This window comes from Trachypithecus francoisi, unplaced genomic scaffold (assembly GCF_009764315.1).
Source record: "Trachypithecus francoisi isolate TF-2019V2 unplaced genomic scaffold, Tfra_2.0 Lachesis_group8, whole genome shotgun sequence".
Taxonomy (NCBI): Eukaryota; Metazoa; Chordata; class Mammalia; order Primates; family Cercopithecidae; genus Trachypithecus; species Trachypithecus francoisi.
The window spans coordinates 33,541,906-33,568,109 of record NW_022681473.1 but is presented as its reverse complement, the minus strand read 5'-3'; the positions used below and the strand labels follow the sequence as shown (position 1 = coordinate 33,568,109).

The 26,204-nt window shown below is 34.3% G+C and overlaps 1 protein-coding gene across 1 annotated transcript in view; it reads right to left on the bottom strand.

Annotated features, from left to right (window-relative positions):
* Positions 1-6,786: 6,786 nt before the first annotated feature.
* LOC117081280 (doublecortin domain-containing protein 1-like) overlaps positions 6,787-26,204 on the bottom strand; it is a 118,225-nt gene continuing 98,807 nt past the window's right edge. Inside the window, exons 12-13 of the mRNA XM_033207113.1 lie at positions 7,068-7,234; positions 6,787-6,834 (exon numbers count right to left, since the gene is read on the bottom strand). Of these exons, the coding sequence (XP_033063004.1) occupies positions 6,787-6,834; positions 7,068-7,234 (215 nt within the window). The remainder of the gene's footprint in view (positions 6,835-7,067; positions 7,235-26,204) is intronic.

Below are 26,204 nucleotides of genomic sequence, written 5' to 3'. Positions count from 1 at the left end.
AAGCCACTATATAGGTCTCTGAATAAAATAAAGCAAAGCAATGATTCCCAACATGTTTACAATTGCTTTATCAATCATTAGTCAGACTTCTCAACAACCAAAGATCTTAACTAGCAATCATTGACAACAATGATCCATTTGAATAGTAAATAGAAAATACTAGTCAATCCTCAAGAGAGTTGGTTTTCCTCCCACTAAGAATGTACATTCAATACCGTTTTAGTTCTTCAAGGAAAAAAAAACATTCATATTCTTGTCCATTCACACGAACCTCTCAGTGAGCATTATTGTTTTGGGAGGAGGGGGCAGAAGGCAGGGGGCCCAGGATGTTGACGGAACAGATAGGATGTCAGGTGAAGATAGAATGCTATGCCCTCTCTAACCAGCTGAAGACTCGGCATGATTGTTTTCTTACAAATAATACCTGTGGGTGTTGAAACTGTTCAGGGAATCTATCAAATACACTCTTTCACTTTGCTGCTGTAACTCTATAAAATTTATTCTCATTTCAAAAGAGTCATAGGCAATAATACCTGTAGGTGGTTGAGTAATTTAAAGAACATTTGTCAGGTCTACTTTCAAGTACTTTGCCTGGACAATTCTATCTTTATTTGGAGTTTTTAAAATGCAATATTTCTACCCAATATGATTAGAAATTTCAACATAGGATATCTTCATCTAACTAAAGAAGGATATCTTCAAATAACTAAAGAATTATCTTAAATATAAGTGGGGATATAACAGTAGGATGTCTGAGAATAAATTTTTGGTCAGAAAATGAAAATAAATTTATGTTATAATCATTTCCATTTTTTACAATTATGGAAGTCATTCACACACAGACATAAAAACCAAATACATCAACAGTGTATTAGAAAAAATGCATTAATAATATATTAATGCCAAATTATTCATCTCAGGGAAATTTAAAGGCCTAGCTCTATAAACTTAGAAAAATGGTCCATATTTTGTGAAGAGAGAGTTCAGTGAGAAAAAAACACAACTTTCCTTGTTAAGTCCATCTATATCCATATTAAGTTTACTTTATCTGTATTATAATTAAAACACTTAAATTCAGATTTTAATAAAATTTTCTATTCAGTCACAAGTACAGAGGATAAATGATTTTTAAATGTTTCCATATTAGTTCATTCAAAAAGTATTATAAAATGAAACAATTTAAATAATTTTTAATTAATCAAGAACAGTAAGGTGATAACTAATATTTTTAATGTGTTGATAAAGATGGAGACATATTCCTAAGATGATCCCCAAATAGAATTCACTTTTCATGAAAATGTTCAGAATTGCGTAAGAAGAAAAGTCTATCTTTCCTTCATGAGATGCAGTTTTTAAGTTAAAAAAATTTATTTAAAAATACCATTTGAAACGTAAGTTGGCCCTTATTCTATGAAGGAGGTTTACCATTAATAAAGATAATTTTTCTAATTGAAAGACACCCAACTGAGATGTCAATAAAGCTCTCTGGTTTTATAGAACTGAATTACCATGTAAAAAAGAAAAACCTCTATTTTTTTCCAAAGTGAATTATTTAATAAATAGTTTTCATGATAAAAAGTTCAATTTTGAGCTAGAGATACATATTTGACACTTGGTAGTATAATTCTAAGAGAATTAGAGAAAAATACAGATTTCAAAATTTTCTCCTGACCTAAACAAACAGCTTTATGACAAGTCAAATGAAATGTTCCATGAAGATAAATGTGTCATGGATAAATGATGGAAAATAAACAGTATTTCAATATCACTTCTTATTTTATTCCACTGTCGCTTCCCCCTTCTCTGTAATAATTACCTATGCACAAACTCTAGATGGCAATATTGCACTTACTGTACTTTTGAGAAAATTGTCGCAGTCGATCCCCACATATCCTCTTTATCAACATTTTATGTGCCATGGATCTATAGCCTCTTATTATAAGTGTAATGAAGCAGAAGTTATTGAAGCATTTTATTGATTGCTCAGATCACAAGTTTACTGCTATACTGAATTGGCACCTTACTCACTGAAGCAAACTGCTGACACCTTTTTTAAAAAGTGACAACTACATCTATTTCATGACCAGAAATCCATTTTCATCTCTATCAAGACAAGAATGCAATTTTCACTTCATTTAACTGATGTTAGGCCTGCTCAAAGCATGACACTTAGAAAGAGACACAAGTTTAAGGTTCTTAAAATACTTCAAGTAACTAGAATGCAGCTTGGTTTCAGGAAAAAAAAATCAACAATCACTCAAATCTACAAACAACCTAATATTCTAAAAAAAATTACTTATCAGAACCTTCAGAAGTAGTTTTCATCTCGAAATGACTGTCACACTATTTTCATGTTTTTAATAGTACATTGTGTTTATATATTATAGATTTTGTTCCAAGGTTTCAAAGGATAATTAAGAAGTTTTTTAAATATTGAAATATTTTAAGTGTTCTCACAGAAAGACTAAGTCAAAGAAAGAGCTCAATTTTTAAAGTATATACAGAAAATAAAATAGAAATAGTTATTCATTCAATAATGTAGAACCAATAAATTATTTTAATTGACACAGGATCTGAAAAGACAAACTTTAAGCACTTCTTTTTTGAAAAATTAAAACACTAAGATTCCTTTTTAAATGCTTTATGCAATAAACAAATTTTGTCAATAATAAATGTAATTCAAGCATATTTTGAGCTGAATCAATTCTGGATATAATTATATTATACTGTTGTTTGATACCTAATTACTAAACTTATTAAAAGTGTGGATAAAGTGAGCCAACATTAACTTACACAATTTTTTAAAGAAAATCTAAGTGCTTTGATAGAGCTTAGTTTTAGCATGTTAATAAAATACATTTCAATTTTAAACTGCAAAAACAATATATACTGAAGCTAGATGGTTATTTCCTCATCAAATAATATGCCCACAAAATAAATCCGCAATATTGTTACAATTTAAAAAGTAAAACCTAATTTTTGAAATAGAAATTCAGTACCTGAGATTGCTAAACACAATATGCCAAATATAGAACTTTTACATATAGCATAAATAACAGCATCCAAAAAAGTTGACTTGCTTAAATTAATAAACAAAAGAGACTACACACATGCAAAAAAATTTAAATTTAAATCACTCAGGCCAAAAATTATATAATCCTCAACAAATTTTATTAAGTAATGATTTACTACAAATAGCTCAAATACACATTTCTAAATTAAAATTATAGAAATAAAACATTTTCCCACAACTTCAGACATAAATAGAAATTGCAGTGTTTTGCAACACACTACCAAAGTTTAGAAAATACCCCAAGAATTTAAGAAATACTGGAAAACACTTTGGTTTATTTATTTTGCTTTAAGTAATCAAATCAGCTAAAATTTAATCTCAAACTTAATCATTTTATTCCGAAGTGCTAAAAACTAGGAGTAGAATTAAAAATTTCTTAAAATTTCATAAATTCACAGATGCATTTTTTCATGGCTTAACGAATTCAGGGGCTATGACTCTCTTCCTAATTAAGATGGTGCTTATCATAATATTATAGTTAGATACTCATTTCCCTTTTTATCTCTCTGAATTTCAAAAATAACTATGCAATCTATAAGAACTGTTAGGTCATACTGTGAACAGCTTTACATGATTAAAACTGAAAGTTTATAAGCGTTTTCAAAAATTGTATTTAAAAAAAGTGCTATACATTCTTTTGTAAAAGTCTCCAGGAATTTTGTTGGTTTGGGGAAAAATTCAAACTTGGGAAGACATTTTCAGAAATGAGTGTTTCTCAAAAATCACATTTGTACTTAACACTGCCCATCAGCCATTCTGAGTCATTATTTGTATAGCTGCCTGGCACAGTTCCATACACATTTATGCATCTTTACAGTGTTTCTGAACAGACTACCATATTTTGTTTACTGACAGCAACTAAAAGCTCTATGTAGGATCATAAATAAAGAAGATCATGTTTAAAAATCACTAATATCATTTTAAAAGGTAGTGCAGCCTTGTGTTTTGGCCTCTGCTTAGCTGTGTTAGGCCTATGAATGACAGCTTCCCTGCTTGAAGCACACAGAAAGCACAGCCTTCCTCATTCACTGACAGGACTGTGGCCTTTTCACACGTTCCTTCCACAGCAGTGTTTGTCCCCAAACACTAGAACTCGACACAATGGCATTCCTACTTCAACACCCCCACCAACAGCACCACTACATAACAAGAATGCTAATGAGATGGAACAGGCCCTGTCACTGAAAGTGTTAACTACATTTCATAGGAATGCGTTCATGCAATTGCAAAGATTACCAATTAAACAGATTCTGCTTAGCTCCAAGCAATTTCTAAGATGTTTCCACTTTTAAGGAAATAAATGTGATAAATGTAAGACTAAGTGACTTTATGCTGCTCTAAATATAATATCTCATTTTAATACACACGAATCAGTATATATTTAAGACCACCCTAATGTAGTGTGCTTAATTCAGTTGCATGCTATAACAGCCAAGCTAAAGTTAAAAATGGAAAAATGAGTAAGTTCGTAAACATAAAACCAGTCGCCCTGGCTTTTCTTTTAAAGCTATATTATCGCAATTTCTTAAAAGAAATTTCCTTTGGGAATGACAAAATTTAAAGCTTATATTTTGACAGACATCAAGACAATATTGTTTTTTTATATGTGATCTCAAAAGTGAAATAAATTGAAATAATATCAAGAAAAATCTAATCATATGATTTATAAACTTTAATTTGTTAAGGAAATAGGAATCATCACCTAACTCCATTTCACCTATCTAAAGATTCTTTAACACAATCTTATATAAAACTAAATAGAAAAGGCTATACCAAAGGTCAAATGAAGTAAGTGTAGTTCAAACAAAGTTCATTAATGCTTAAGAAGGATATTTGCTAAGAAATCCCACTCACAAATAAAGATATTGTCAGGCTTAACACCTAAGCATTGATGGTCTGATAAGCATATCACTATAGTGACTTATCTAAATATTCAAATAATTTTAAATTAAGTCTTGGTATAACACTACAAAAGAAGAAAACCTCAAGCATACATAAAATAGAGCAGATCTAAAGCAACAGAAATTTACATAAAAATGCATAATGAGCAAATTTTTGCTTATTTTTCTTCATTTTTATACTTCAAAATAAAACTTAAGTATCATATTAAAACTGCTGAATGGAAAGCTCTGAATTACAACTTAATGGAAGAAAAAAGCTTTAGGAGAAATGGCAAAGAGCATAGGTTTCAAAATATTCTTAAATTCATATAATGTTGAAATCTTTACAGATTTCCCAAACAGACAATTACAGACATTAAAAGGTTAAATAATTTAATTTATAAATTTATAAATTTAATTTAATTTAATATTTGTTCATAATTTAATATTTAATAAAATGTTTTTCATCAATTTTGAATCATAAAGAAATTTTTAAATTAAAGCACTAAGTAATTCTGAAAGTATTTTTTTCTTACAATGCACAGAGCTCTTTTAAATCTAGTATAGCAATTTATACTTATTTAAATTTTACATGTTTAAGACAGTGGAAGAAAAACATGCCATCACTTTCTGGGATGTTTCTTATTTCTAACATCCTTACTTGAAATAAAACTTAGAAAATGTTTAAATTTGTCTTTAGATTTTATTTAAACAGTACTTTTCTTGAATTGGAGAATTGTCTCATTATTTCTTCTAACATTAAATAATTTTAAATTTCAGTAAGTGGAATCAAACCACATAATTTCAAATAAATTATTGTAATGCAGTTCATCATGATCCATTTTACAATATCATTATATCTTAAAACGTAAATATTACAACTAAAATAATTTAATCTAAATGCAATAAAATATTTTATACTGGTTTCTATATTTTCTACTGGCTTAATAGAGAACATTAGTTTGGATTTTTATTTCTTTCATTGTATTATTATGAATAGCCTTATCTATTACAATTATTAACCCTGTTGCTGGATCTGCTGAAATTAACGAGGCAAACCAAACACATTTTGCGAAGTTTTCGTGGGAAGATGTTTTTTGCTAATTCTGGATACCTTAGTACAACACTTTCTTCCAAAGTCAATACAAGTTGTTCTTTTCCAAACTCTACAGCAGGAGGTGCTGTGTGAACACTAAGACTGACAGCCCATTCCCACCTCCCCTTCCTCTCTGCAAGCAGAGAATAATAGCATGATGCTTTCAAAATATTCATTTTTCAGCAGTCTGTGGTCTCAGATAATGAGCCCAGTTCTAAACTGGAACCTCGCAGTTCAAAATATAAAACCTAGTCCTTATTTAGCTTGGTAAAAATATGTGCTTCAATTCTTAAAACCAAGTACAAAGAGGATTTTTTAAATGTGGCAATTTCATTTTTATATTATAAATGGCTCGTAATTCTGTTTTACAAATGTGAATCATACTTTAAGATAAATCAAAAGTCCCTATACATGGATTATAAAAATATCACCCTTTACACACACACATACAAATATGAAATAAATACACAGGAATTAAAGGACAAAATCCAGTTTAACCTGATTCAAATAAACTAACTCTGTTTGTATACTTTTGACTCCTGAAACAGAGAAGTTAAATAAGGATAAATGAAGTAAGTTACTCTTGACATGAAGTTGATTCACGATTTCATTTTTCAGAATGTGATTTGTTGTATTCTAACCCCCAAAAATCTGATTTTATGCTGGAAAAAAATAGAATGCTAAACATTTAAACCTTCAAATGACTTAGGAGCTATTTATTTTCTTAAAGTAATAGTCTACAGAAATTCCACGTAAGAAGTTGCCTTCACTTTGCCCAGTATGCGCTGCAAGAAAAGATGAGACATATGACATCTTATACCAAAAGACAGACACAATTAGCTCCATTATTGTTGGCTTTGAGATTACAGAAGCAGCATTTTTGGCTCCCTAACAGGCACTGAGCTCACAAAATACATGTCACAGTTCTTTTATGACACAATGCCAATCATTGCCTCTATACAACCAAGCACATTTTTAAAACATATAATAAAGCAATTTTTAAAGAGGGATGACTCACCTGTTTACAATATTTTTTTGTAGACTTTAATCGTTGGTACAGGGCCAAAAGAACTCCTTGGATGTACATCTTAGCTCCTGAGGGGCTGAAACCTTCTCCCTTAGAGACCCAAAGTGGTCCCCGCAAAGGTGTGATGGAATTTTGCAGGCATTTTTCAAGCAGAGGAACTATGCGAGAAAAGAAGGGAAAAAATTCTTTTGACCCAACCCAACCGAAATACACTGCCTGGAATACAGCCCCAATACCAGAGCTAACTCTTAACGTCTATTATTTATATCTGACCTGGGTTAAGTCTTAGAGAGGCAATTCCTGCGTTACTAGTGGCCACCATGAAGGATGTATTTATATTGAGACACCCCCCATGCAAGACTCATAAGCTTTGTGAGCACACCTGAGTAGTTCTGAAGTGTGCCTAACTAGCTGCACAGAGTGTCATGGTGTGCACTGATTGCCTTATCTTCTCATTTATCACAGATGAGTTGGAACCAACCTTGCTGAAATCTACTTGCATTGTCCTGAAAAAATTGTAAGATCCATGTTGTTTCTGTATATAGCTTCTCACAGAGGAGTCTACATACCTAAAACATCACATCTGGAAATCATTCATAAAATATAATCCACACCTTTATAAGCCATCCTATCTGAAGATTTTTGTTGCATTCCTTAAGTAATCCATACAACAGGATGGCAAGACTGTTTAAAAATAGCAGGGAGAATTTTAAGCAAGCATTTTATCATACCTTTCTTTTTCCAGTTTCTGGAATATGAAACAGTCAAGGATTTAGGAATGCTATTCCAGCATGCATTTTGTAAACAGATAAAAGATATTTACTTATGGGTATGTACTGCAACATCCACAAGGAGTTGACAAACATGTTCATACACTTTTTCACACGATTAGCTTATAAAGTCTTTCTAGTGTAAAACAGTCCAATAACATGGCAGCTAGGTAACATTTTTCAAGATTTTCCCTGAAAAGCCAGAAATCAAGAAATAAAAATGGCACACTTGGGAATCCAGAAAAAGTAAATGATATTTTTCTGTATTTGGTCATTATTTAAGTATATACACGTGACACAAACTTAAACATACATAATAACTATATGTATTGGCTACCTTATTCTGATACACATTTCTGCTAGAAAAAGGAATTAAATAGATCACCAACAAAGAAAATAGGTCCGGCAAAGAAAATAGGTCATGCTGTTAGTTATGTTATATGTTGCATATTTTATGCAAAGAGGCCTAGCATAGCAATCTGGAAATTGAATTACAATTAGGTTCAGCTGAGCTGCTGAGAGGCTGAGTTATGCAAATGGCCTTTGCTGCTGGTATTCTGCTAAATTTTGCTCTTGGTAAAAAAGTTATGCATTTCATGGCACTAAGTTCCACAACTCTCTAGCAAAGTATAATATATAGTCTGTCTAATATGTTCAACACTAAGGAGAATGTTGAAAACAGAGTTCAAGATTTTGCTACTAATATAGTATAAATAAAGTTAGGAGGAAATTATGAGCCAATGACTGCTGAAACATCTTCTTAGATATGTGCATAAAATTCACTTATTTAGCTTGAGAAACTAATCCTGAAATTCATCTATCAACCCCATTTTTATACTCTCTTAGAGTAATTGCTTTTCTAAGTCTTATCATAACAAACACCTCAAACTTAAAAAAAAGATCATAAATATTATAAAAGCAATACAAATTAAAAGATAAATGAGCTTATATTCAGAATTATAACTCTTCAACCTTTACAAAATGTAAAATATAAATCAATCTTGATTACAATTTTTTTCAAAAGAAACCTAGCTTAAGAATCATCAGTGCCTTTAGTTTATTGCTACACATTTATATATTACTATGCTTTAGATTTTAATTCATATACCTTTAATTGGTATACTCATTGAACCTGCCATACTTTTTGAACACTGAAAGGCACTACATAAATTAGATACTAAGTTGAAATAAAATTTAATAAATTGAGGAGTAGGTGATAAGCTTGAATGATTTACACCCTAGAGTTAATCTTGAATTTAAACACGAGAAAATTTTATCAGATTCTCTATCTATACTTGTCACAAAATAACTTTCAAATTCTTTATGTCAACCCAAGGGACTCCAAAAAAAGCACTTACTAGATCTAACAACAAAAATTCCAGGTTTTTCAGGTTACACTGTCCATAAGAATTTTAGAAAAAAAATACAGCTTAGAAAAAAAATGAAAACTATACCACAGCATAAGCAGTGTCAGAATTGATACTGGATGGAAAACAGCTCCCATGTTCCACATGATTTATGTAATTAGGAATACTATGGAAACCAGAAACAGCAAAGCAAAGAAAGCAGTATTCACAAGCAGGTTTTATAAGGGACTTCAGAATCTGCTCTGAACTTGTTGAATAATCTGTTCAGTATTCCAGAATCTCCCTGCTGGAAGCAGGGTCCTCATTATAACCACAAGAGCACTAATAAAGGTTAGCCTCTGAACTAGGGATTAGAAGGCTCTTTCTTTTTGGAAGCTGCAAACTAGCAACTTTGATGATCTTCTTGAAAAGGAAGACAAAGCACACTCCAAGAACAAACAATGTTTCCACTAACTAGGAAGGTACAGAAAACATAAGAAAATGATACGCCTAAGTACTTAAAAAGGATATATAAATCAGCCTATGTTATACTAAAAAATAATAATATTTATTAAGCAGTTAGAATTAAAGAACTGTCCATTTAAAAAGGAGCCTTGGCCTAAAATGTACTTTTAAAATATTATTGAATAATTGATTTTTTAAAAAAGAAGTCGCTTGACTTTTTAACCTCAACCATAGATTTTAACATGGATGTGAATTAGTTATTTAAGTGTTTTAGTGGATATTCCTAATATTCTATACCAAATCATAGCTCATAAGTACTCTTAACCAATGGTTTTCTTCTCTTTTATGTAGAGTTCCCTTTTTCTGTTATTATTTTTGTGTCCTTCCAATCATGTGCTTCTCTGTCTTCAAACTACTACATAGAAATATTGCCTCATTCAAATAGGTTATCCTATGGTCTTTTAATATTTGTGTGCATAACTACACATAAACATTTCTTCTTATGCGAAAGGCCTGTATTACAGGTGTTCTACCTAGTTTCTCCTGTTCACATGATTGTGGTAAGAACTTCTTCTCTTTTCAGTATTTTCATTAAGCTAGCCCTCAACATTTCATATTAAATGGTTTGGAAGTTGATCATTCCTGAAATTTAGCAATTATGCATACATCAGTCAAATGGAATCATTTCATTGGGATCATTTCCACCTCTGGAAAGATGAAAAGCTATGTGGATTATTACTTTTTATTCCTTTTGTCTCATCTCAAGTTATGATTATAGGGCAAAATGAAAATTAATGCAATCATTTCAATGAGTTTGGCGCTAAGACTGAGGCTGTTGATAACTCATGTGACCAAAAAGAGTAACTTCACTGGACAGAGCTGGTAGTGAGCATCATAGGTAAATAGATTATATAACCAAAACTAGTAGCTATATTAATTTCATAATTATCAACTGACTCCTTTCTCACTCACACTGTTTCATTCCTTTCCCATTTTCTCCCCCCTTTTCCTACCTATTAATATATTCTTATACTTCAAGGCTCATATCAAATGTTACCACCTCTGGCAAAATATCCTAAATGATTTAAGTAGAATTAATTGCTTCCCCCTCTATGCCTCCCCTAGCATTCTCTCTTTTTTGTTGTTGTTGCTTTGTTTCTTTTTTCTTATCAATTTGTATTAGTTTATATCTTCTCCCCTCCCACTTTCATCCCCCAGTAAATCCTGAAACCTTCTGGAGTTTGAAGTCATATGTTTTAGTTTGGTGAAAGCAGTGCTCAGCAAGTGTCTACTAGATGAATAAATGGTACTGCAGATACACTGTAGACAGTCTTCTGGGTAAGTTTTAAGAACATAACTATAACTATCCATGATCATTTAGAACCTGTACCTTTCTATAACCTAAAAAAATTTGATCCAAATTTGTTAAATAAACATGAATATTCCTGAATTTCAAAGCATATTTAGGATGTGTGCAACTGTTTTTATTTTAATTTTGCTTATATGATTATGAAGACTAATGAGGAAAATACATATAAAAAGAAAGCCATAAGATTTGGGAAGGAAGCATTAACTAGACAGGAGAAGGCCAGAGATGGGTATTTTTTAGAAGTCCTTGGAAAACCCTTACATACTTTATCCTACCTTGTCATAAATCATGCTTCTATAGAAAAAGGCACATAATAAAATTTAAATGCAGAGCAATAATATTAGATCAAGGTCAAAATAACTATTTTAAATAAAAAAGATAATTTCTTCTAAGAACCCCCAAAATGAGCTGAAATGTTAAATAAGAAAATAAACTGTTCAATCTTCAAGAGGATCTTATATTAAAACTATTTCATGACTGATAAAAAGTGTGAACTTACTTGGCATACATAATGGAGGAAGTACATGACAAGGAACCAAAAATCCCTCTGAAGAGAAACCACAAAGCTAATCAAATTTGTCTATCAGATTTAGACTGGAATATTCTGTCATGATCTATACCTAGGGAATATATATCCCTCTCCAAAAGCAACATCCTACATTGAAAGGGCTACTTTACATACTGCATTTCAATCTAATATGGAAAGCTACAAAGATCAGGATTTTTTATTAATAGCATTTCAGGAAGCACAGGGAATAATCAAAGGCTTTAAATAACTTGCTTACAAAAAAAATTAAAAGTCATGCCAATCAAATATCCATAACCATAATTTACATAATATTGTAATTTTCACATTTCAGTAAGAGTACATGAGACTATGAAAGAAAAGCACACTGCCCAGAGTATAGTTACCTATAAAGAAACTTCTATATACTCTTTGGCAGCAAGCTGCAGGTCCAGCTTCTAAAATACTTAGCTATTGCTAACAAGGTATCATTTAGAAATACAACAAGGCATTTGGAAATTTCCCAGCAATTCAACCAGTTCAACTGGCATTTTTTTTTTTTTTTTAATGAAGTTGGCCTAAAAAGTCTTCTTTGCTCAAAACAAAGTAAATTCTTAAAAGATACTTAGATGTGACTGCTTCCCAGCCCAGGAGTATGACTGCAGGGAGTTTGAGCTAGTGCCAAGGTATGTGTGTATTTTAATGTTCCTTATCCAGCTTTGGGTAATAGCTGGAAAGCTCCTGGTCCCACAGCAACCATTAGACACCATTCAAAAGCATGGTCTGCAGGGAAGATTGAATGATGGAGAACACACTGTCTGCTGTGTTGCTTGATTTATCGGTGTATTTTTATCCAAACAAAACTAAACTAACAGCTGCTGTGTACTTTTGTTTACATGCTGTATGTCAAATCTTATTGTCCCTAAGGTACTTATGAGAAAAGATTTAGCAGTCGTTTTCTTAAACACGGATGCCTACCCAAATTTGGATTTTTCCTCCACTGAACAAAATGACAAGCACACGATTGCTATACTTAGAGCAATCTTTCACAGCTGCTTTAGTTTTTCAGTGATCCTATTAAACTGACGGCATATTGCCTGTGGGGTCTACAGTGTTATAATACTGCTGTAAGAGACATTGATTTGTATGATAGGATCAAACAGAATAGTGATGCATTGAAGGGAAGAATTTCATAGGTCATATTGTTTTTACCTGAGTAAAATTTAATTTGGACATTATGACCTTTATAGGACACCTGGTTATTTTAATTACTCATGTGTGGATGAATGTTGACATTAAGGCTTAGGAGGTATGAAATCTTAGAAAGTCCTCTCCATTTTGAAAATGCAGCCTGAGTCATGTTTTTTTCTTAAACTGAACGAAGTAGCTGTGCATTAAATATGCTGGCACATCTTCTGCTTGAGCAAGTGGACCGAAATGGTGTGAATTGTTAATGCCTTGCTGCTTTGGTTCACGGCTTGTGATTGATCATTTGTAACTATATCTACTCCTTGTTCCATGAAATCAAGTATGGAGTAATGGGTTCATCAGATTTGGGGGTTAAATTGAGAGTGAAGAGGTACTGTGTGTGGAAATAAGAGTTGCCATGTTCAGGGCTGGCCTTGTAACAGCATGGAATCTAAAGGCGATATTCAAAACCACTTCACTCATCATACGCTTACTGATTCTGAATAGGGCCCATTTGCAGGGAACATTTGGTAGTTTTCCAATACGCTTTATGCCTCTTTCTACTTCCACCACCATGCACATCTTTTTTTTCATACATCCCCAGTAGCACATTGGTAGAACAGGTCACCATACACAATTCATTTATTTAAATGACTTGATTTATACAAGTAGAAATAAGCTGGGATTCTATTGTCTGATCTTTCTTTTCCCTTCAACAAAAATAATAGTGTGTGTGTCTTTGAAAATACAAGGATTTTGTGAACTCAGTTTCTTGGACATTTAAAATATTTGATATTTAGTAGTAATGTAAAATAATTGGTTTGGTATACATGCAATTTAAGATTACTTAAAGAAATATTGAGAATTAACTACACCTAGCCAATTTTTATGTGGCCATGGCCTACACCAATACATAAAATTGAATATGCATGACATGGTATTGTAAACTTTAAAGCTCTGTGCAAAAACTTCAAGTATTATCTTAGTTTTAGGAAGTATAACGCACAGAACTCAACAAATAAATCTAACACAAAATAGAAGTAATGGTCTTCAGAAATGTCATTATATAATTACTTGATCTAATAACTGACACTTTTATTACTTCAGAGTATTTGTATTTATATTACTATCCCAAAAAGTTTAACCCAAATGGTATTAAATTAGGCACAAATTAACTTTTGACTCAGTCAGAAAATAAGTAATAGAAAACATAGTAAAACTTAGGAATAAAATCAATTATACAAAGCACTTACATATGCAAATAACATTCAAAAGCAAGCTAATTGTAAAATGTCTTGAAATTCCACTGTTACATTGTACGGTCACATTCATACAAATCTAAAGATGTATTTAACCTTTTTGTTCTTTTGTTTTCTTCTTTTAAGACTCAAAGTAGGAATAATAATAACACCCAGAACAAACATACCTAATTCAGAGAGACTTAGAAGTCAGCTAATGTGGGTAAAACAGTTTGGTGCCCTTGAATGTAAATACTAAGTCAACATATTACTTACATTTTAATGATTTATTTAAGATGTAAATAAATATGTCATGAGAGATTTATACTTTAAATGTGATAGACTATAAAAAAAGCCTTAATAGTTTCAGCAACAAAAATGGAGGATTCCCTTTGACATTTATTTCTCCACGTTTGTTTCACAAAGACAGAATCTTCTATAATTAGTGTTTTTACATATTTTTGTCTATGATTTCTTCTCTCTTCTAAAAACTCTTAGGAGAAAGAGAATCTCTGCTGAGTCGTGTTCTTTTACATAACTTTGAAATGCTGAGAGCTATGTAAGACATTGCTTTATAACAGGTAGTAGCAATTAGGCTGTTTTCATTGGCAATTATACTTATTACAATATATTTTATAATAAAATTCTGGGATCATGGACAAGTCATTAGAGTCAGAATAGGAGTTTTGACTTTAGAGTTCTAAAGCTGAAAAATAAGAGACATAAAAACCAGAAGACAGAAAGACAAACAAGGATTTTGAAAAAGCAAGGATTTGGTTTAAAAATTACATGAATGACTAAAACAAGTTTACCCCAACAAAAACTAGGAGTGATGATTATATCTTCATGAATATAAAAGAGAGTCTATGTTTTAAAGATTTCAACAGGGAATTTCTGACAAAGATTAAAGAGTCTACAGATAGATTAGACTACTTTGTGAATGTTCAGATTGCACAATTCTGCCTTCACATATTTAATAAAAGATAACAGTGATCCAGTTATATAATGGGAGATATCTAACTGCCACTAAAATACTTTTAAAACTCAAGCCTTAGCAACATTCTTGACAACCTCTGTAGATGAACAGTAAAAATATAAATCAGTGGTTACTTAACCACATTCTGTTTTTGATATAAACAACAAGGGTAGACGAAGTCTTATGCCGGGAAGTCACTAGAAGACCCTGAGGACCATGTCTAAGAAACCCTGGAACCAAGGCAAAGTCAAAGAGACCACAATTCCAAGGAATGAAGACTTCCTGAGCAGCATCTTTCTGAGACAACAGGCTCTTAACTGGCTGCCTTTGTATACACCAAGTCTTGCCCTAGAGAGATTTATGGACTGATTAATTACTGCCAGCACTTGGCACCCTTCTTCAGCAAGAGACCTAAATTTTTACATTTCATAAAATTTGAAAAGTAAAGGTAAATTCTAAGGAACTCAAGGACTGAAGAGAGGCAAATACACTTAAATTTAAAGAAGAAACTTTATCTATAAGCCTAATGTTAATTCCCTAAAAAGTTATAGAACAGATTATAAAATGGTTTTTGAACCCTCAGGAAAACATACAGTAATCATTAGGACCCAACATGGGATCACTGACTACTAAAAAAATATTTAATGAACAGAGAGAGATTCTTGTATGGAGAGAGATTCGAGCTCCCTACATGGAGCTTGAGATTTCCTACACCAACATATAAACAATATTTCTTCCAGTGGGAAGTAGGTCACAATATACTGTGGCTACCATCTATTGTCTTTAAGAAAGGTACTCCCAAATATGTATGCCCCTTCCCAGATAAATGGGTGTATCTGTAGGAGACAAAGTAGGAGATCATGTAATGTTTACAAATCTCCTATTTAAGTCCTCTATTTAGAATTCATGATTGCTTGTTTTTAAATGATTCTATTTAAAAGTCAAAGAGAATCATATTACTTAGTATCCAAAACAAGGCAAAAAAAAAAAAAAGTTATGAGTGGATGCTGCCTTGGCTCACAATTTATTTCCTGAAGAAAGTTATAAAAGGAATCTTTTTACACACACACACACACACACACACACATACACACATCTCTCTGCCTGGGGCTTGACTGTAGGCTGCAGTTTATATCATTTTGAGTCACCTCCCAATCCCCTAAAGCCCCCCTAAACCCTCTGAAAGAATAGATTTCTGTTAGATATAAATTTTCATTAGTAATGCTGTTCCTGGAGCCTCAACTGTCAGAACTACTGCAGAATTCCACATTTGGCAGAACAGGAGCAGTGCTAGATGTACAAGAATAGTACTAGGCATTTTTAGAGCATCCAAGGAGGAGGAAGCATTTTGACTAGACCTAGACCCTCTCTCATTGCCTGAATTTTCCACTTATATTAGGCAGCATCCCTAATTTTTTTTGAGACAGAGTCTCACTCTGTCGCCAGGCTGGAGTGCAGTGGCGCAATCTCGGCTCACTGCAACCTCCACATCCTGGGTTCAAGTGATTCTCCTGCCTCAGCCTCCCAAGTAGCTGGGATTACAGGTGCGCACCACCATGCCCAGCTAATTTTTGTATTTTTAGCAGACATGGGGTTTCACCATGTTGGCCAGGATGGTCTCAATCTCTTAACCTTGTGATCCATCCACCTTGGCCTCCCAAAGTGCTGGGATTACAGGTGTGAGCCACCATGCCCAGTCCCCTAATTTTTTTTTACTATTTTACAATATCTACTATATTATTTAGCCCTATGCTGAATATGGGAATACAGAGAAGTTTACAAAATCTTCACCCTCATGTAGTTTACAGTCTAGATGAAAGACAGACATTAAACAAATAACTCCCCAAGAAGTTTTATTAATTGCAGTTGTAATAATTACCATACACAGGGTGCTATGAATGTAAGAGGGATGCCCATCTGTAATGCCTACTTTTATGTGCCAACTTGAAGGGATCACAAGGTACCCAGACATTTGGCTGAATATTATTCTGAGTGTGTCTGTGAGGATGTTTAAGCATTTGGATAAGATAAATATTTGAATGAGTAGACTAAGTAAAGAAGATTGACCTCTCTAATGTCCGTGGGCCTCATTCAATCAAATGAGGGCCCTAATAGAACAAAAAGGTTGAGTAACTCGGACTGTAACTAACTATGCATAGATTCTACTGGATCTCCAGCTTGCCAACTATAGAGCTTGAGTCTTCTCAGCTTCCATAATCACATGAACCAATTCCTTAAAACAAATTGAGAGAGAAACAGAGACAAACAGAGACAGAGAGAGAGAGAGAGTCTATAAACAGGTTCTGTTTCTATGGATAACAATAAGAAATACACCATCCTAGACGAGATAGGGAAGGGGAATAGGAGCAAGAGAGTGTCAGGAAAGTTTCTCAGAAGTAATATTTAAATAAAGACCTTAACATGAGTAGGCAATAGCCTGCCAAGAGGATATGGTAAGAGAAAATCCAAGCTGAGGAAACATGTGATAAGGTACTGGGGCAAGAAGGAGAGTGTTTGAGAAACAGAAACAAAGTGATTTGAGTGAAGAGTGGAAGGAGTCAGTAATACTTAAGGATTTTGAAAAAGCAAGGATTTGGTTTAAAAATTACATGAAGTAAAGATAGAGAAGTTGGGAACAAAGAAATCAAATCATGAATGCCATTCAGACCATGATACGATTAAACTATTGGTTCAGTATGCAAGCTATGAAAGAATGAAATCACTTTTAAAATAGTGTTAGTAGAATGATAAAATTAAAAGGCTTGTGTCTAAGTTAGAGATAAGTGAGCTTGCAGACTCCACTAAATAACCATATTCTTGGAGGATTAGTATAATCTGAAGCAGGACTATTAGCATACTGTAAATCTCTGCCCTAATCACAGCCTAGTCAACATTTTTATAATAACTTGAACAGGGTAAAGTTGGTATGCTTACTAAATTTAAATTCTTAGGTGACAGATTAAATATCTGAAAGATCTAGACAGGCTAAACTACTAAATAAAAACCTTAGAGGTAGAAGTTTAGTAGGAATTCATATGTAAAGTTCTGTTCTCACATCTAAATAACTAGCAATACAAGTACAAGATAAGAAAGAAGCCGCTTAAAAGCAAATTATGAGAATAAATTTGGGGGCTTTCATTGGCTGCAAGTTCAATTATATGATGTGTCTAATAGGAATAATAATGCAATTTTAGGGAACATAATGACCTGGAAAAAAAGAGAGGGTAGGGCTGTTTTACTCATCATTGATTGACCTGGAAAATTGTGTACAATTTAGGGCCCCACAAAGAGGAATACGGAAATAACTAGACAGAACAGAGAAGAGTGAGCAGGATGATGAGGAGCCAGACAAATAGTTGAAGAGACTAGGGATATCTAACCTCAAAACACTTAAATGATACATATTCAAATATATGAAAGGCAATCACAGACTAGGAATTAATTTCAGGACCAATGATAAATATTTAAAATAACAGATTTCCATTAGATATAAAACAGATTTTTTAGAGAAAGTATAGCTGTCAGAAATGGAACAAGCAGTGACGGAATGGACACTTGTTGCAGACAATTTAGAGGAGATTCATGAACAAAGTGAGATTTTGGTGATCACCAAAGGCCCTTCTGATGCTGAAATCAAAAGTAAATCAATCAGCAACACTGTTCTGGAGCAGATACTGAAAAAAAATAGTCATTATCATTTGTCTTATATTACATCGAAAACAAAAACGAAAATCTTCTAGCATTTAAAGTTCTATTGAATGTAGCAAAATACTACTCAGAGTGGTCAGTGAAACACTAAGCATGAAAACTACCAACAAAAAGCAGTTAATAGTGAGTAATTCATTGCAAATTTAATTCAACAAAGAAATTTTTGGAATTCTAATTAATTCATTCACTTAAAAGTATTTTCATCTCTTACTATGTTTTAGGCACGATAACATAGACTATGCTTAAAAATTATTTATTTGAATATTAATATTTTTGAGGACCTATGATATGCCCAGTTCCATCATAGATATTAGGAGAGTTTTGGAGATTTTTTTAAAGGTAAAAGACAGGCCGGGCGCGGTGGCTCAAGCCTGTAATCCCAGCACTTTGGGAGGCCGAGACGGGTGGATCACGAGGTCAGGAGATCGAAACCATCCTGGCTAACACGGTGAAACCCCGTCTCTACTAAAAATACAAAAAACTAGCCGGGCGAGGTGGCGGCGCCTGTAGTCCCAGCTACTCGGGAGGCTGTGGCAGGAGAATGGCGTGAACCCGGGAGGCGGAGCTTGCAGTGAGCTGAGATCTGGCCACTGCACTCCAGCCTGGGTGACAGAGCGAGACTCTGTCTCAAAAAAAAAAAAAAAAAAAGGTAAAAGACAAAAAGTTCTCTTTAGTTAAAGAAATAAGTATGATACACAAACAGAAATACTATATAAACAATTTTACGGCTTATGATACAGAAAAAAATCAAAAGAGGTTATGAAAAGAAGGTATTAGTAAACAAAATAAATAAAGTAGGATGTAAATAATATTTTAAAACTTTGCAGGCTGACCTTCCTTGTAAAAGACTCAGAGAGCCCACCTAAGCCATGCCTGAATTCCTGACCCACAAAAATTGAGAAATAGTATGTGTTTTTTTCTTTAAGCTGCTAAACTTTGGGATAATTTGTCAGGCAGCAATATATAACTAATACCAATTTTAGAAAAGAGATAACACAGTGTACTCCATTATTATTCAAAGTAGTTGCTGCCCCTCCCTGAAGGAAAAGTACACTTCCCACCTTATTCATGTCAGGTTTATATGTGTCACTTGCAATGCTCTTCCCCTTAGAAGGGTCAGACATCCTCACACTGTTGAATTAAGAAGACGGCATGTGACTTGCTTTGACATATGCAACTACAGTTGCAGTCAACCCACACCAACATGTAGCATGAGTGAAAAATAATACATTTGTATAAGCCACTGAAAGTTACAGGGCAAAATAATACACTGAAAGTTGTGGAGTCATTTGTTACCATAAAATAATATAATATATACTAAATGACACAATTCACTGAACTTTGAATAGATGGAGAAGTGGAAGATTACTCCAAGTGGGCAGGAAATAGCATAAAGTATGGTAGGGAAGCTGGGCATCCCACGTGTCACTGAACCGTCTGGAACATTAAAGAGACTGATCTAGCTACAACTAAAGGTCCATGTTGGGTACTTGTGAGTTGTGGGTGATTAAGTCGGATGACTGAGCAAGATCACACAGTGAAGTTTCTTGAATGTGAAAATCGAGAATGTGCAGATTCTCCCAAAATGTAGCATTTTGAACAACAACAAAAAAATGAGGGATATTTAGGGAGATTACTCTGACAATACCAAGGATTAAGATTTAGGAATAGAATTTAGCTGTCTAAACAGTGAATAAAGATTATGTGATAACATTTAAGAAGTACAAACAGCTTACTATATTTGGTACGTATTGCCACAGTAATGTTGCACAACAAACCACCACAAAATTCAGTGGCATAAAACAATAAGCATTCACTTAGCTCATGAGTCTGCAAATTAACGGTGGTTCTGCTGGTCTTGGCTGGGCTTGCTCACATGTCTTGGAATCAGCTGGCTGTCAGCTGAGCTAGGGTGACCTTGGCTGGAACAAGTGGGGCAAATTGATTCTGCTCCATTTGTCTTTTTTTTTTTTTAATAATTTATGGAGGTGAAATTCACATAATATAAAATCGACCATTTTAAAGTGAAGAGCTCAGTGGCATTTAGTAGATTTAAAATGTGCAACCACTACCTCTATACAGTTCCAAAACATTTCCATCATTCCAAAGTAAAACCACTTATACATTAAGCAGCCTCTCCCTAGTCTCCTTTTTCCTCAGGTCATGACAAACACCAATCTGCATTCTGTCTCTGTGGATTCATTCACTCTGGATGTTTCAAATAAATGGAAGCATACAATATGTTACATTTTATGTCTGGCTTCTTTCACTGAGCATGTTTTCGAGGTTCACTTATACTGTAGCATTATCAGCACTTCATTCCTTTTCATAGCTGAATAACATTCCATTGTATGTATATACTACCATCTGTTCCTACAGTCGTAGGACATTTGACTTCATGAACATTCATGGACGTTTGGCTTTTGGCTATTATGTGTAGTGTTGCTATAAACATGCATGTACATATACTTGTTTGAGTATCTGTTTTTAATTTTTTTGCCTAAATATCTAGGAGTGGGATTGCAGGGCCATGTGGTAATTCTGTGTTTTTCTTTTGGAGGACTCATCAAATTGTTTTCCAAAGTAGCTGCACCATTTTCCATTTCCACAAGCTATGTGTGAGGGTTCCTTCCACTTTCTTTACATCCTCAACAACACTTGTTATTCTCTCTCTCTCTCTCTCTGAGTGTGTGTGTTTGTGTGTGTGAGTTTTATTATAGCCATCCCAGTATGTGTGAAGGAGTACTTCACTGTAATTTTGACTTGCATTTCCCTAATGATTGAGGATGCTGAGTGTCTTTTCATGTGCTTGTTGCCATTTGTATAACTTCTTCGGGAAAACATTGATTCAAGTCCTTTGCCAATTTTTTAATTGAATTGTTTGTTTTTTGTTGTTGAGCATGAGTTCCTTATATATTCTAGGCTTAAACCCTTTTCAGATAGATAATTTGCAAATATTTTTTCCATTCTATGGTTTGTCTTTTCACTTTCTTGATAATGTCCTTTGGTGCACAAAAATTCCAAAATTAATGAAGTCCAATTTAGTTTTTTTTTCTTTTTTTGCTCATACTTTTGATATCATGTCTAAGAACTGATTGCCAGATCCACAGTCGTGAAAATGTGCACCTATGTTTATTTACGAGTTTTATGGTTTTTGCCCTTTTATTTAGATTGCTGATCCATTTTGAGTTAATTCACGTTTATGGTGTGAAGTATGGGTCCAACTTCAGTCTTTTGCATGTGGATATCCAGTTCTACCAGCACCACTGATTGAAGACACTATTCTTTTCCCAGTGAATGGTCTTGACACCTTTGTCAAAAGTCAATTGGCCACAGATGTATTGGTTTATTTCTGGACTCTGAATTCTATTCCATGGGTCTATATGCCTGTCATTATGCCAATACCACACTCTTTGAATTGCTGTAGTTTTACTTGTAGTAAGTTTTGAAATAGGGAAGTGTGAATTCACTGCAAGTAGTTTGCAAGGTTAAGAGTACAGTCCAATCCTCCACAAAACTGTCTTTACTTAAGACAACAGCCACATGTTTGGGAATCCCCATGCCACTCTCACTTCTGACCAGCTGGCTACAAATTCTGGGATTTATACTACTCCTTCAGGTTAAATAATTTCTAGATGTCTCACAAAACTCAGGAAAGTGTTATACTTATGGGGTCAAATTGGTCTGAAACCTTGAGAAATACAGAAGTGATGTTGGAGAGCAAATAACAAAAATGTTTGAGACTTATGAGGGGGCTTTGACTGAGTGGCGTCATGTTTTGATGGTGCTTTAATATGCAACGCTATGTAGGGCTTTAAGATTTGTTTGTTTGCCTTTAACTTCAGAGGTGTCTATCTGCTTATATTGGGTCATGTAGTTGAATATACAGTTTTGTAGTTGTATTTTTACTAACAGACCTGTATATAGAGAATAGGGAACCTGACCTTAAATTTTCTAATAAGCAAAGACTACATAGAATTTGATATTGATGGGTCAGAGCAACTAAATGCAGCTGGGATTATCTTCCAATAGTCTTGACCTTCAGACAATATTGGGATTGGATATGGCATTAGTATATTCAGGTGGGCTGTGGAGGGCTTAGCTCTACTAGCTGATCATGACTTCCTTACTGTGCAGGCTGCTACTGTTTACTTAACCAAGCTGTGAACTTCACCTGAAACTTCAGGCAAGTTTGAGATTGGGATTACATTATTTTAGGTGTTGCAAGGTGGAACAATATTTGCTGCTTTTCTGTGTCTGGAAGGCAAATCTGTAGACCAGCACTTTCAAGGATAATGGCAACGGAGTTCTACACGCATGACGGTGACGTTCTGTCTTTACATTGTTAATATTGGGCCTAGATAGGAAGCATTACATCTGCTGCCTTCAGTTCTACTCTTCATTATGTTATATTCAACTGCATTCTGGGCCGAAAAGGAAATGTGGATGAGCTAACATTAGATTCACGTGGCTCGTTGATAAACTTTTAAAGTAACCTCCACCAATCAAAGTAGGCTTTAAATTTTATTGTATAAATTTTAACCATGGTTCTAAATTTCATAAACCTAAACTGTGGCTTCACCTACAGAAAGGTGATAGACTTTTTACATAAAAGGAACACTCTATCTTCTTCAGTTAAGATACAGAAACTATTTGAAAGAAGTGTTGCTAATCTAGGAATCAGATTGCTAAAGGAATCAAGGAGAAAGTAAAGTGGCTTGAAAATATGCTTAATTATTATGATCAGAAGAGAACAGTGTATGCATGAAAATAAAATTAAAGAAGACAAACTGATTTAGCTGGAGGAGATCAGAAATTTCCCTAGAAAAATGGTACACGTCTGACCCAAGCACACACATATTTGACAGATAGGAAACACACACAAACACGCTAAAACCTGAGATCCTAAACGCCAGGTGAAGGAGACCCATTCAAGTCTAATTACTCTTAAAGAAGTTCTTATAAAAGGGTAAAATATTTTATTTGCTACAAAATCAGAAACAGTAACTGGGACCCAGTGAAACCTATTAGAAGAATAAAGATAAGACCTTGGAGAGCAGACTGAGAACAATCCCCTAGAGGAGACAGGATCTTGAATGCTTCGAAGAGTTGGTATTTACATTACAGATAAATTTATAGTAAGAATCTCTTTTGGGGATCTCTTCTGGGGAATCTCTTTTGAGGATAGGACAATTATACAAAGAGTGAACATAAAATCTGGACAAATTGGAGAGAAAGATTGGTAAAAAATATTACAAAAAAGTGCTGAGTGAACTCTAAAAATTATAGATGGGCCTGAGATTAAGGAAAGACAAAGACAAGATTAATTACATTACAGTTAATTCAGGCGGAACAATAATTGATCAAAGACACCAGATCCAAGTTAGATGTTAGACTGTGAGAGAAATACATCCTGGGTAGGATTATTTAATTAACAGAAGTGAAAATAAATAAGACTGGTTTGAACAAAGGATGCTATTGACAAACTTAGAACTGATTGACTTCATATCTCTCACTATGAGAGACTCTGCAAGAAAAAATATCTAGAGGCATATGTTAGAAAAATATGAGTATGGGCCAGAAAGCAAAAGGAAGATATTAATAAAAGAAAAGAAGATACTCAATTGTGGCAAACAATGTTAACTCCAAGCCTGTTAGAAAAGGGAACTTTCTGAAAGGAAGAAGTATATAGTAGAAGAAAACCTTAAGCATTGCAGAAAATTATGGCCGGGCGCGGTGGCTCAAGCCTGTAATCCCAGCACTTTGGAAGGCCGAGACGGGTGGATCACGAGGTCAGGAGATCGAGACCATCCTGGTCTACACGGTGAAACCCCGTCTCTACTAAAAAATACAAAAAAAAACTAGCCGGGCGAGATGGCGGGCGCCTGTAGTCCCAGCTACTCGGGAGGCTGAGGCAGGAGAATGGTGTAAACCCGGGAGGCAGAGCTTGCAGTGAGCCGAGATCGCGCCACTGCACTCCAGCCTGGGCGACAGAGCGAGACTCCTTCTCAAAAAAAAAAAAAAAAAAAAAAAAAAAGAAAACGAGGTGCCTGACAGAAACATTAACTCAAGAGGAGGGGCATTAAAAAACTGAGGAAAGACCATGTCCTTAGGAGGAAACGGCAGCAGTGTTGGTCCTAACTGGGACCATTGGCACATAAGCCTCAGAAACACGAATAGCTGTTTCAATTTGGAAATCTGCCAAAAGTTATTCTACAGTTGGAACTGATGTGGAGATGAGGGGGAAGTTGTGCCCATGAAGTCAGTTTCTCAGGCTTAAATAATTCCATAGGCAGAGGCTGTTACAGCAACCACTATGATTGAAGATGCCACTCCTAAGACAAGATGGATGCTATGCTACCAGACAGTGATCACCCTCAGTTGAGCATGGGGTTTAGGAGCACTGACTCGGAAAAGGAAGAAAGGGAAGAAAGAAAGGGAAGAAAGGGAAGAAAGGAAGAAAAGAAAGAAAGAAAGAAAGAAAGAAAGAAAGAAAGAAAGAAAGAAGGAAAGAAAGAGAACATTAGGATGTTTGGAATTTTTTAAAAGGGAAAAATGATACCTCAAATAAGTCTTTATGACTGGTGCTACCACCAATGCAAACTTTCAGATGTTGCAAGAATGAAAGACTCTCACTCTCAGTTCCCTCTTTAAGAGCTCGATGGCTCATGCTTGTAATCCCAGCACTTTGGAAGGCCGAGGCGGGCGGATCACCTGAGGTCAGGAGTTCAAGACCAGCCTGGCCAACATGGTGAAATTCCATCTCTACTAAAAATACAAAAAAAATTAGCCGGGCGTGGTGGCAGGCGCCTGTAATCCCAGCTACTCAGGAGACTGAAGCAAGAGAATCACTTGAACGCAAGAGGCAGAGGTTGCAGTGAGCCCAGATCGTGCCACTGTACTCCACCCTGGGCAACAAGAGCAAGACTCCACCTCAAAAGAAAAATAAAATAAAAAGAATAATAACAGCAATAATGATGAAAGCTAATTTTATACTATTGAAACATTATACCTTATAATGTTTACCAAGTGTCAGGCACTTGCTCTAAGGACTTAACATATATTTCACTTAATCTTTGCAATGTTGTTACGGTAAATGCTATAATTCCTACCTCATAGATAAGGAAACTGACTCTCAGAGAAGTTAAGTAATCTGTCCAAGGCCATACAGTTCGTGGCATAACTGGAATTTGAATTCCGGCTCAAAAATCAGAGAACTTAACCAACACTTTGTACAGTCTCTTTGAGACAGAAGACAGTGTGCACTGGTCAATTTTTCCCTCAAGATACTGTAAACTTATAATGCTATAAGTAATGTCGTAATGGGAGATTGCTTCCCAAGAAGTTAGGTCACAGGTCATAAAGCCTGGTCAACAGCATGGGCCAACTGGCATCTTGGAAAGACTGATGATAATATTTTCTCTTGTCTGCCTTTCCTCACTTAGTCTCTGTTAGGGTCTTTGGCAACCATCATGTGGGTCTGAATTATGCCAAACATAGAGTCCTGGAAACATCATTTTGCATGCAATGGCCACATTTGCTGGGAGTGGCTACTGTTGTGAA